A 13471-nucleotide genomic window follows, 5' to 3' on the forward strand; every position below is an offset into this window, starting at 1 on the left:
TCTTTTTATTTGCACTTCAGCCTGTGCATTCGCTTCCTCCCCCCACTTCACTCTTATGGCGCGGAGGTTTCTCAGAAGGTGGCGCGAAGGCCAAGAGCCGTTTTACCCACTTTTATTTTCTTTATTTATTTTTTTTTTCATTTTTCCCACTTTTAAGCCTACAGTTTTGTGGCCCACATTCTCGAGCTTGTGTCACCGTCATCACTATCTGTTTTCAGTACTTTTTCATCATCCCAGATCGAGACTCTGTCCCCAGGAACCGCTAACTCGCCCTCCCCCTCCCCCAGCCCCGGGCCCCCACCATCCTTCTTCCTGTGTCTATGCATTTAACTACACTAGGGACCTCAGTATATGGCATCATGCGGGATTTGTCCCTTTGTGTCTGGCTTCTTTCGCTGAGCATAATGTCCTCCAGGTTCATCCACATTGTGGCCTGTGTCAATTTCCATCTTCTTCAAGGCTGAGTAATGGTCCATTGTACAGACGGATGACATTGTGCTCGTTCGCTCATCCTTCGACAGACACCTTTTGATCACTGTGATTCACCCTGCCGTGCACTAGGGTGAGCAAACACCCATCGAAGCCCTGCTTTTGCTCCATTTGAGCCTCTGTACCCAGAGGTGGGGCTGCTGGACCACATGCTTATTCTGTGCTGCACTTTTCAAGGAACTGCTGTCCTGTCTTCCACAGCATCTGCCCCATTTTAGGTTCCCACTTGTGCAGGTTCTGACCCAAAGGCCCAGAGACCCCTGATGACCCCAGACCTGCCCCATGCCCTCCAGTCTCTCCCCCTGCCCCGGCTCTTTCCCCCTTGGCTGGGCAGGTGTGGGGGAGGGAGTGAAGTTGTTGATCCTGGAGCCTCTGGGACGCCCTGTCCTGGCTCAGGTGGCAACACGTCTTGGAGCTCAGGGACCCGGTCTCCAGCCTCTGCCGCTCCAGGCATAAGCAGGAGAATCCAGGGTGCTGGGCTCACCGGGCTCCACCCTCGTCCTGATTTCCGTTTCCGGGGACCTTGCCTGCTCCCACCCCCTCCTGCATGCAGCCCCCAGCCCCTCCCCCATGAGGGCCCTTTGGGGACTTGATGTTTCATGAAGGAGAGAAGGCAGCGATTAACACAGGACCAGAAGGTGGGCTTGGAGGGTCCGGGGCCTCCTCAGTGGAAGACGGGAGGAGGGATAAGATGCTGGCTATGGACAACGACGTCTCTTGGGGCTGCCCGGCCAGAGTGTCACCCAGAGAGACCCCTACCAGATTCGGAGTCCTGCAAACATGCCAACCGGACAGAGGGGAAGCCAGGCGGCTGGTGGCTCTGGGGTGGGTGGGCCTCGCTCCCCGGGTCGGGGGAAGCAGCGTCTCCCCTGGCAGGGCCCCTGGGGCCTCCTGGGGGCCAGGTGAGGCAGGAGGGGAGGTAGAGTGGAGCAGGGCAGAGGCAAAGCCACCTTTCCCATGAACCCGACTTGGGCCCAGGAGCCCTGGCAGCTGGTAGACACCCACTCCGTGGGGACCACACCTGGCCAGCCCTCAGCCTCCCTCCCAGCATCGGGCAAGTCACACTCCAGGGTCCCCTTCTGTGAGACGGGCGTAGCTGTGGCATTGCCACACGGGTGACCCCCTCTCAGGTACAGGGCCGTCTGCCCGAAGTCCCAGGGACGCAGCAGCTCTTAGTGACTTGGGGGCCGGAGCCTGGGTTCCACTACATTCACTTAAGTGCTTGTAAACTGACACACGATGCTTCTTCCCTTTGGGGTTCATTTGCATTTTGCTTAAAAAACAAAAAGCTGGTTTCAGGGGCGTGTCTGGCGTTCAAGAACAGAAAGGGACGGGACCACGTGTGATGGCCCCTCTTTGGAAATCCTCCGAGGCCCCATCCTGAGCACCCCAAGGCCCCCCAAAGCCCATGTGAGATGGGCCTGGTGTTGGCAGCTTGGCGGACGCTGCAGGTTAAGCTTGGGGGCCTACCCTGCTTTCTCCTCAATCAACAACAGCAGGGTCCCTCTCCCTTTGGGGGGGGTCACCTGAGCGGATAGGCAGCTGGGCCCCTTGTCTCCTGTATGAGTTTGCTCAGGCGGCTGTAACAGAGCACCCCAGAGCTGGCGGCTTAAACAACAGAAATGTATCGTCTCCCAGTTCTGGGGGCTGGAAGTCCAAGATCTGGGTGTGGGCAGGGTGCGCTCCTTCTGGGTGTTGTGCGGTGTGGAATCTGGTCCAGGCCCCTCCCTAACTTCTGGTGATCTGCAGCGATCTTTCCCGTTCCTCGGTGGTGGAAGCGTCACCCCAACGTCTGCCCTCATCTTCACGCGGCATTGACCTTGTGCTCAAGTCTGCCCTCCTATCTCCCTTCTTACAGGGACACTGTCATATCAGAGCAGGGCACACCCCGCTCTAGCACGGCCTCATCCTCACTTGGCTACATCTGCAACAACCCTATTTCCAGATAAGACCCCATTCTGAGGCACCGGTTAGGTACTAGGCAGGATTTCAACATATGAATTTTGCGGGGGTGTAACTCTCTCCTGACCCACACCCGAAATGAAGCTGCTTGGCCTGCAGAGGGCTCCGGACTGACCCAAGCACAGTCAACTACGGAAAACACACTCGTTTTCAATATTAACCAAGATCCCAAATGTCTCCCTCTGCCTTGTTTAGGGTCTGTCGGTTAACGGTGTAGCAATGAGTGCCGGGGTGGATGCCGCTGCATCGTCCTAAGGACACGCGGGGACCAGTTCACCTGCTGAGTCTCAGTTTCCTCATCTGCAAAATGGGAGCAGAGGTAGCACCTTCTGCATCTTATTCCAGATACATCACAAAACTCAAGGGGGACAGCCCAGTGTGAACTCCTGCTCGTGATCGTACCTGTGAATGTGCATTCCTGCACGTGAGGTGGGGGACAATTCCTCGGAATCTGACTTGCTGAGGGGGCTGTGGTGGGGGGGCAGCGTCCTTGTCTTTATGCCCAGCAGCTCTTTGCCAGGATTTTCACATGTTGCACAGGTGTTGGTGCTGAGCCGGCCTTCCTGTGTGTTTGGCTCGTGTGGGTGACCCCAGCAGGGGAGCAGTGCCGGTCCTCTGTGGGCACAGGCTCAGGCCATACCCCTCACCTGGGCCCCAGCCGTGAGGGAGGGCTGCCCCCTGCAGGATCCAGGAAGAGTGAATGCACTGTCCGAGCCATTTGGCTCTCACCTGGGCCTGCCCCAGGCGACCCCCACCCACCAGCACTGTTGGGGAAGCAGGCATTGGGGGGCCGGTAGGGACGGCAGCTAGTCGGGCCACCTACTGGCTGTGGCCTCCAGCAAACCGCATCCCCTCTCTGAGCCTCGACTTCTTAGGCAAAGGCAGGACCGCTCAAGGCCCTGGTGGTAGGTTGCGAGGATCAAGGAGATGGGGGATGGCCATACCTGGCCTGCAGCCCAAGTGCACAAAATAGTCCACGCGGGGCTTCCCTGGTGGCGCAGCGGTTGAGAGTCCGCCTGCCGATGCAGGGGACACGGGTTCGTGCCCCAGTCCGGGAAGATCCCACATGCCGCGGAGCGGCTGGGCCCGTGAGCCATGGCCGCTGAGCCTGCACGTCCGGAGCCTGTGCTCCGCAGCGGGAGAGGCCACAACAGTGAGAGGCCCGCGTACCGAAAAAAAAAAAAAAAAAAAAAATAGTCCACGGAGAAGCACACAGCTTCAGGAGAGAGGGAGTTTTGGGGATTTCTAAACAAAGTAGATCTCTCTCTTTCTCTTTCTCCACACATGTGCACATCTATGCACAACCAGGAACACACAAACACACATATATATGCATACACTCACGCACACACACACAGGCACAGGAACGTATCCACACACACGCAAGCACTCAGGGGAATTCACACACACACATGCTCGTTAGCTTCTTCTTTCCATCCACACAAACCATCCATCAGTTTCAAAAAAGTCCTGCCTTTCCAACCCAGGGGATTAAAACGCGTCTTTCTCCCAGTTTCTCAGAACACAACCTTACATCTGAAAACATCGATCTGGCATGGACTCTGCCATCATCATAAGCAAATATGTGCAAGTCAAAACTGCAAGTGTTTCCTCAGGCTGCATCATTATCTGTTAAATAACAACGTAGAATAAAATACTTTAATGTTTTGATCCCACACATCCCCCGCCCGCATTGTCCCACGTCTGCCCTGCAGGGAGATGCCTCCGTCAGCCAGACCTGGGTGGTTGGGGTCCTCCTGGCCGACGTGAACCCACAGGTGTCCTCGTTTAAAGCGGCCCCCTCCGAGCCACAACGCGGGGCCCCCAGCTCCCACGTGACCCTTGTTTGAGAGAAGCAGGAAGGGTTGAGAACGTGTTCTGTTGGCCCTGGAAACAGCAGCTGGGTCTGATGCACCCAGGGGCGGGCAGAGGAGAGTCAGGGACAGATTCCTGCACACACTGGGTCAGCTTTGACCATGGACACTGGGCGTCCGTCGGCTGGTCCGCACCCTCCAACCAGGCGGCCTGAGCTCGGAGCCCAGCCGTGGGGCAGGGATGCTCAAAGCCTCCGCTCCCCAGGCTGGGGCTAAGCTCGGCCTCCCCGAACCCGCAGCCTCCTCCACTGTCGCCGCCGCCGTCAGGGCTGGGTGGCCCTGCCTAGAGGCCTGGACTGTCTGCGGCGGAGCCCGGCCGCGCCCTGGAGCAGCCTCACCATCTCGTGGTCCTTGTGGTCCAGCACCCGAGGCAGGAACAGCGAGGACTTCTGCGTGCGGCGCGTCTTGAAGCCCCTGCGGGGCCGGCCTTTGCCGTTCACAGACACGTACCACAGTCTCTCGGCGCTGGGCTGGCGCCGGGCCCCACGCCCGCCGGGCACCGTGCGGTACAGCCGGGAGGCGTACGTGTTGTAGCCCAGCTCGTGGATGCGCTCCACGAATTCACACTCGGCGTTGTAGCTCTCCTGTGGGGCGGGCAGGGGCCAAGGTCAGCGGCACAGAGGCCACGAGGATGTGGGCGGGGAGGGATGCCCTTAGCAGGGGTCTGTGCCAGCCCAGGGCAGGGTGGGGAAGGTGGGTCCCTACCCTCTTGGAGGCGGGTGTCTGGAGGGACGAAGGTGCAAACCCAGAATGTAAGGAGCTTTCACCAGTGTCCCCGCAGGCGGCTGTGGGGTCTCTCCAGTCAGGGGCTAGAGGAGGGGCGGGTATGCCTTACGCCAGCTCAGCTGTGGGTGGACGGGCATGCCACGGGCCATCCCCCAAACTGCTTCCCTCCCCGCGCTGTGCCAAGGGGCAGGGCTGGGGGCGCAGGGAAAGCTCCTGGGACTGACCGCGGGGCAGGAGACCCTCGGGGCCTGTGCCCATCTGCAGAGGGGGAGGGGAGCAGCTACTGATGCAGGTGGCCCAGCGGCCTGCAGCCCCATTCTCAGGGGTCACAGGTTGTTCGGGGCCAGATCCACGCATCAGGCAGCTTGGGACCCCAAAAGACCTCAGGAAGCAAGATGTTAAGCACCGAACACCTGTTCCCAACGACACGGGAGCCCAGAGATAAGGCGGGAGAGCTCTGGTTGAAGCGGGGTGGTGGTACCTCCCCCATAACTCCAACCTCTCCTCTCTGCTCTCCAGACCCTCGGTGGATGCCCAGAGCTCCTTGGATCTGAGTACGGACTCCATTGCCCGAGACCAACTTCCAGACTTTACAGATGGGGAAACTGAGGCCCAGGGGTGGTACCAGACCCCAGGGCACAGAGGGGTGTGATGCCCTCCTGGCCTGTGCCCTCCCGCTGCCCTCTGGGGTGGGTGGGCTCGGGGCAGACCTGCCCCACCCCCACGCCAGGCACGCTGCATTAGCATCTTATCCTTCACCCCTTCACCCCCCCCCCCCGCATTGAGTCTTCGTGAAAAACTCAGCGGCTGAACCAACTCTCCTCCCGGGCCACTCTGTCCTGGAGAAGGTACGTCCTCCAGGGCTGAGGCCCATCGCCCAGGGGTCCTGGCGGGCTTGCTCTTTGCTGGGACACTTGGGGGGCCACCAGAGGGGTACAGTCCTGTGAGCCTCAAAGGGCAAGGGGCTCAGGTCCTATGGAAGGGGTTCTTGGGGACCGGGCACTTGTTTGCATCTTGTAGGGGCTCCTGGGTTGGGGGGGGTCTAAGATCACCTGGAAAAAGGCATCACAGACTCACCGTGACAATAGTTCCCAATGCCAGTCCCGTCCCTGCGGTCCCGCCTCAGACTCTGCTCCACACGTGCCGCCCCCAGGGTCCCCCCAGCCCTGGGCTCCACCAGCTCAAATTCTATTTGCTGCTGTCAGACTCCGCCCCCCGGGGGTGCCGCTTTCCCAGCTCGGCCTCGCCAGCACCTGGAGCTGGTCCAGGAGAGCCCGCCAGGGCAGGGCGGAGGCGGGGACCAGGCAGCGGTGCACAGAGTGGCCAGATAGCTTCCCAGCGGGGCGACACTTGGAGGGGAGGGCATTTTCTGGTGGGCATTTGGTAGCCGGGACACTGCAGGCAGTGAGAGTACAGGCAAAGGCGTGGGCAGCGGGCGACGGGCAGCAGCGCTTGCCCTGGAGGGCCAAGGGGTCCGGAGCCTGGAGTGGGGTCACGAGCTGTGCAGTGATGGTGGGACGTGGGGGCAGAAGGTGCCCTGGGTGGTTCCTCCGTGAGCTGAGCTGAGGAATCCGGGTGATAATCTGTGGGTAATGGGGAGTTCCCAGAGGCCATCACATGAGTGGATTTTCATTTTAGGAAGATCCCTGAGCAGGTACCTAGCATAGAGTATGACATATGGTAAGTGCCTAGGACAGTAAGGAATGAAGGAATGAATACCAGATGGATGGATGGATGGAAGGATGGAAGGATAAGTGGATGGATGGATGGGTAGGTGGATGTTGATAGATGGGTGGGGGGATGGATGGATGTTGATGGATGGATGGATGGATGGGTGGAAGGAGAGGGAAGGGAGGGAGTGTGGACTGGAAGAGGGAGACCCTGGAGCCCAGGAGCTGGGTCCCAAGGCTGTTGCGACGGTCCAGCTGGGAGATGATGAGGGCCTGAGTTATAAGGGCACTGGCCACAGGAACAAGGCAGAGGGAGGCAGAAATTGAAGAGAGAGATTCAGGAAGTATATTCGAGGACTTGGAGATGGACTGAACGTGGGGCTGAGACAGAAGGATGTGTCCACCAGGACTCCTAGCTGACCTTGGGCTTGAGTGAGTGGCCAGTGGGGTAACAATTACGGCAGAGGAGTCAGGGGAGTTGCTGGGGTCTGTTGGGTCGTGCTACCCTCTGCCAGAGTGGTCTCTGTCCTCTGCTGTCAGGACATTTCGGGGGCATCTATAACTCAGAAGGGAGATCAGGGCTGGAATTGAGGGCTGTGAGGGTGCAAGGGCCACCGACTCACAGAGTGCATGAGCTAGCCTGGAGGGTGGGAAGCACGGGAATGGCAAAGACCAGGGAACTCAGACAGCCAAGAGGGCGGTGGGAGCAGGCGAAGGTGGTGGCAGGATGGGGACGGGGGCGCAGGTGGCAGGGATGGCACCTAGGCTGCCTCACTTCCCAGGTTATCTGCAAAGCGGCGAGGCCTTCCCTGCTAGGTGCTCTGCAAAGTTCCACCCCATCCAGCTGGACCTCCTGGCTATCCCGGGTGGACCCAAGAACCTTTTCGCCGTCTCCAAAGCCACTGCTATCAGCTCTCAGGGATAGAAGCCACAGGGAGATTCTGACCCACTGGGATCCCCCAGGGCATGCTTTGTTCTGTCCCCCAAAGTCCTGGGCCTGGGTCTTCCATGCAAGAGATGGCAGAGACCTGAGGTTTCCCTCCTGATTCAGCCCTGCCTGCCCCCCTCAGTGAACTTTCCCAGCGTGAACAAAGGCCCTCTCTGGTCCGTAAGACCTGCACGAGCACTGCAGGCCAGCAAGGTGGGTCCTCTCCATAAGGGATGGGAGCAACTGTGGGAGGTCTGAGGCCATTTCAGGGAAGAGGAAGTCAGTTCTTCTCACTTGCCACCAGGGCCGCAGGGCCGGAGGGGTCTGGAGAGCCACCGTCCACCTCAAGAAAAGTCACACCAGACCCCGGGCTAAGGGCATGTCCTTATAAACCACGACTGGTGTTTGCAGACTCTAGAAGGACATACAGAAAAGGCTGGGCATCCAAGGGTCCCTCCGCTCAGACACAGCTTCTGTCAAGGGGCCTCGGGGGTCAGAGAAAACAAATGGGTACATTCCAACTTCCGCATTTCCCTTAGCAAAGCCGTGAAAACTCTGCGATGAAATCATCTGCTTGAAGGAGGATATTCCCCTGCAATCCTTGATCGCGCTTTGCCTGACTTCAGAGGGGCTGGGAAATGTTGGTGTGTTTCCCCTGCAAACGCGACTGAATGGAGAAAGGTAATTGCAGGGAGGTGGTCCTCGGCTGCGTCGTCTAGGTGATGTGTGGATGGAAAACCTCTCGTTGCTCAGGGAGTATCAGCCAGATCGCATGTAATGACGAGTTGGAGGCAGCAAAGTTCCCAGCACGTGTATTTTACTCCACGTATCCCCCGCCCTTGGGGGAGGGACACTGCCAATGCCCACAGTTACAGGACACTTTTTGTTGCAGAGACGCAGGCGGTGCATAGCCTGGGCTCCAAAGCTGTGTGTCTGGGACCTGGGTCCTGTCTCCCTTCTTCTTGGTTCCCTTTTATGAACTCACAGCTCTTGCCTTTCCACCCTTGGGAAGACCTGGCTGTGCTGTGCCCTGCTTCTTCCCCTCCTCACTCCCAGGAGAGCTCTGGGGGAGCCCACAGAAGAGCTTTTGTTTTTTTTTTTTGGCTGTACGCGGGCCTCTCACTGTTGTGGCCTCTCCTGTTGCAGAGCACAGGCTCCGGACGCGCCACAGAAGAGCTTTGGCCCAACGCACATCCCTGCTTCATCCCAAGGCCTTCTAGAGTCCATTTATCTTGGTAGAAATTTGGGGGACAATCTCTCCCGTACTCTCAGCTACCTTGAAGGTGACCACAGAATGGCTGGAGGAACATTTTCTAACCGGACAGCACTGGAGAACATAGGACGTGTCTCCCCCCAGCCAAGAGCTGCCTCTAAACAGAAGCAGCCATTGGTCGAGGGGCCACGGGACCTGGGGTTCCGGTCCCAGCTCAGTCCTGCACGTCCCCGGACAAAGCATTCTACTGCCCACGTCCCCTTATGTCCTCTGATGTGATGCTCAAGGGAGACGGCCCACCCGCCCCACATGAACAATTGGACTCACCGAAGCATAGAGCCGTCCCTTCTTGTTCATGGCCAAGTACCGCCCGGAGAAGAGCCCTTTGATGGCCACAATGCCCACCTCCACCGCTGTTATCTCCAGGATACCTGGGAAGAGTCAGGAAGGCCCATCACTCCCTCCACCTCCCACAGAGCCCAGAGGTGAGGGCTGAGCCCCTGATGGCCCTGCCCAAAGCCAAGCCCAGCTCCGGGAGGGGGAGGTGAGGGCAGCACACGCCCAAAGGGGGTGACTTTGGAAGTTCAGGGGAGGGAGAAATGCCTGGGTGGGAGGTGCAGGAGAAGAATTCAAACCTGGGAGGGAAATAATCAAACTAGTATTTCTCCATGCTGACTCTCTGCAGGACATGGAGCCCCTTGGAGCCTCTCCGCTACTCGGTGAGCTAGTTTCACGATGGGCCAGACAAGCAAGCTGAGACCGCGGGGCTGTGTGACTTGCCCAAGACCGCGCAGGTGTTTGAATTGGGATTCAAAGCCCTGCTGCAGATGGCGGGGTCTGGACTCCCCTGCTCACGGCAGCACTGGGTGCTAGGAGAGGCCCCGGAGAGGGAGCTAGGCCCTTGCTGAGGTGAGTTGATAATGGAATCCACTGGTGCATTTTGGGTGCCACCCAAACCCGCTGGCAATGTACGTGGGCGTGAGATCATTGTCTCGGGCCTGTATGCAGGTTACAGGATGTTGGCAGGAGGCCGGATTAGACCCCGGAGCTCACAAAGGGAAGCCACCTGCGCTCACCGCTCTCCACTGAATGTAAGAAAGGTGAAATCTCCCCCAACGCCTCCCTTTTGGACCCGAAAGCACTTTTTCCGGGGGCCTGCAACGAAGCCCCAGGTGGGGCCATTGTCCCCCGAGAATGGCTCTGAGGAAGGGCGGCTGGGGTAACAGCCGGTGCCCTCTCCAGGGGGCGCATCTCTGCCAGTGCGTCTGGCCCCGAACACGTCAGCCATCCTAGGGCACAGACGCGGGCCGCCGGAGGCTTGTGCAGAGCGTACGGGGGTGCAGGATGCTGGCCTCTCGCGTCCCCGGACGCAGGCTGGGCGGATTCCGCGGCGCCGGCCCGAAAACCAGAGAAGCGCGCATCTGGATGCGGGACAGGGGCGGCTGCAGGCGCGCGCCCTCCTCCCTCAGCCTATGGGCTGCCCGCCCTGGATGCCTCAAGAATTTGGATGCTCTGCGACTCCAAGGGGGAGGCTGGATTTGGAGAGAAACGAGGTATCGCTACTAGGCGAGCGCAGGCGCTCCCGTAACCCCGTCCTGAGCGCGGGGACATCCTGGCAACATTTGGCTCCCACCGCGCGGCTCCGGAGGCGTCTGCCGAAGACGCCCTCGCACGACTGCGGCTTTCCTGGAGGAAGTAGAGTTTTCCGGCCACCGCCGTGAATCCACCGCACCACTTCCTGCGCCCGGCGAGGGAGCAGAGCGCGGGTCGCAGTGGAGGACCCCCGAGACCCTGGCCACACTCCCACGCTCCCCACTGAGTTCCTGCCTCGGGCCTCCAGCTCCCCAGCGAGCGGCGCTGCTTCCAGTCACCCTGGCCTCGCGCTCCTGCAAGGAGGGCTCAGCATGAGCCCGGGTCCCCCGGCCGAAGGAACCAAACCTTGGAGCCTCGCGGGACTTCGGCTCCAGCGCAGTCCGGGCGCGGGTCCTGGCTGCTGGGCGCCGTGAAAGTGTATCTGCGCCCCCAGACCCAGGCAGACGCCCCTGCGTGCTCCTAAGCCGCAACCCGCGGCCCCCCACCCGGCGGTCGGGGCGCGCACCCGGCCTGTCTCTCTGCGGCCAAAGGTAGAGGCGGGAAGCCTGGGGATTCCGGTCTGGGGACACGATTCTCTATCCGTGCGGCCGCCTCCCCAGAGCCCCGCTATGTCCGCGCGAGTGTCCTCCGCGCACAGGCGGCGCGGGGCGGCCGCGAGGGCGGAGGGGATGATGGGGCGCCCCGGGGCGGGCAGCAGGAAGAGAAATCGTCAAAATTAAATAAAGAGGATGAGAAATGCCTTGTCCGGGGCCTTTTCTCCGAAAAACTCCAAAGGGTCAAACTTGGCAGGACCTCCGAACCCAGCCAAGCAGGGAGCCCCCGGGCGGCCTACTTCGCACCCCCTCGGACGAACGGGCGGGGTTGGGGGCAGGCTGGGCCAGGCCAGCCGGCCCGACAGCGGGCAGCCACCGCCCCGAGCCCCCTTCAGACGTGTCCCGCGCCCCACCCCAGCTCCACTCTCGCTCTTCTCCCGGACGCTGAGGGAGGCCAGGGGACCCCGGCGGTCTCCCTCTGGCAGCAGGGCTGGTCTGCGTCCCTGGGCACCCTTCGCGCACCAACCCCTCCTGCGATCCTCCCCGGGGATGCCCCGCGCGGCGCCGCGGGGCCGCACACTCACTGTAGGCGCTGTTCTCTAGGCTGCCGTTGACGCGGCCGCTCGGGTGAAGCTGGAGGTGGTACTTGGTGGCGCAGTAGAGCTTGCGGCGCCGGGGCGCCCCGCCGAGGTGTTCGTAGACCCCGCCGCGGCCGCCCGCATCGCGCCGCAGCCGCCCCCCGGGGCCCGCGGCCGGCCAGCCGGGCTCCAGCAGGCCGAGCAGCAGAAGCCAGATCAGGCCCATCGCGGCATCGCGCCCGCCCCGCGGCGGCGGCGGCTGCAGCAGAGCGCGGCGCCCATGGAAGGGACGGCGGCGGAGCCGCGGCGAGGCGCTCGGAGCCGGCTCCGCGGGGTGGGGGGAGGGGAGCGAAGAGGAGGGGCGGGGGCGGGTGGGAGAGAGAAAGAGAGATCCTTTAATTTTCACCCAGGATCGGGTGAAATTTCCGTTGTTGCGCAAAAAGCTGAAAGAAAAGACGGTTGGGCAACAAAAGGCCGACGTGGTCCCCAGGCGGAGGCGCGGGAGGGGCGGGAGGCCGGGCGGCTGGGGAGCCCGGCGGGGCGCGGGGTTCGGGCCGGGCGCCGCCAGAGCACACTCGACCCCCGCGGCCAGCCGTCGAGCCGCGGCTCCGCTCCGCCGCGCGGCCCGCGCCACCGTGCGCCCTCCCGGCTCTGAAAGGTCCCTTCCCCGCCCCTCCTCCGCCCCCTCCCTCAGACCAATTATGCCTCCGAAAATTATAGACCGAGGCCTCGAGGCGGCCGCCCCAGGCCCTGTCACCCCCTCCCGCCCCCCATCAATCCCAGGGCACAATGGGAACGCCGCCGGTGACTGATGTCCGCGAAAACAACTTGCGGGGAAGTCGCGCTGACAAACGCCCATTAAAGGCGGCGCATAATGAAGGGGGCTGAAGAGCACGGCGGAGGGGAGGACCCCGGGCGCGGGCGCGCGTGGGGGACCCCAAGGTTCTGACTGCGCCCAGGGCTCCCCGTTGGAGCCAGGACGCTGTTCTCGGCGGCCCGAGGCTTGGCGGGACCGGTCGGGAGGTGCCGTATCCCGTCGCGCATCCCAACCGGGCAGATCGGGAAGGGTGAGGTTTGCGCTTGGAGGGTCCTGTCCCAACAGCAGGCCGGCCAGAGAGCGGGCTGGGGAGGTAGGAGGGGGACAGGAGAGCCAGAGAAAGGGGCACAGAGTCAGAGCCCTAAAGCAAGAGAAACAGACAGAAAGACAGGGAGAAAGATCTCAGAGAATGGGAGAGAATATGACAGAGAGGAAAGAGAGACTGAGAAACAGAGATGGAGACCAAGAGAGCAGGGGAGTGATGCCCAGAGAAAACCATGGGAAGCCTGGTGGCCACAGAGAAGGGAGATGGGAGGAAAGTGGCAAGGGTGGATGGATATCCTGGCCTGGTGGGTTCCAAGTAGCAGTGTCGATGCCCCTGGAGACTGCGTGGGGGCCCCTCCCCTAGGGACCCCAGTGAAAGGGGGCTGAGCATGGAGTGTTGGGAAAAGCCACATCCCCACTCCCTCTCTTGTTCCCGCAGCCTCTGTGCCCCAGCAGCCCCCTGGCCAGCAGCCAGCCTGATACTGACACCCATGCTCAAGCAAGGGCACTTGCGAGGTCGGGGGATGGGGTGGGAGTGGGGTGGGGGTGTGGGGGTGTGGGGGGTGGGGGGGTTGGGGTGGGGGGGGCTGTAGGGTGCAGTAGTCTAGGCTACAGCATTGGCTCCCAGTCCAGGAGCTCAGGGGTGAGCCAGGTGGGCTGGCATCTCCCATCCCTTCTACGTACATCAGGATTTGGCACCTTGGTCCTTCCCAGGGGAGGGGCATGTGGGGAGTGCACCAGGGACTCTCTTGAGCGGCAGGAGGTAGCAGGGCCCATTGGGATATGTCTCACCACCCTGGCCTAACACAGATAGGGCAGCATGT

The 13471-nt window shown here is 61.3% G+C and overlaps 1 protein-coding gene across 1 annotated transcript; it reads right to left on the minus strand.

Annotated features, from left to right (window-relative positions):
* Positions 1-4588: 4588 nt before the first annotated feature.
* FGF3 (fibroblast growth factor 3) lies at positions 4589-11792 on the minus strand (the record flags this gene model as incomplete). Its single annotated transcript, XM_082660542.1, has 3 exons — positions 4589-4909; positions 9190-9293; positions 11573-11792. 3 exons carry the CDS (start codon positions 11790-11792, stop codon positions 4589-4591), a joined length of 645 nt encoding a protein of 214 aa, XP_082516668.1.
* Between the last annotated feature and the right edge of the window lie 1679 nt (positions 11793-13471).

This window comes from Grampus griseus (genome assembly GCF_964374135.1).
Source record: "Grampus griseus genome assembly, chromosome: 8".
Classification (NCBI taxonomy): Eukaryota; Metazoa; Chordata; class Mammalia; order Artiodactyla; family Delphinidae; genus Grampus; species Grampus griseus.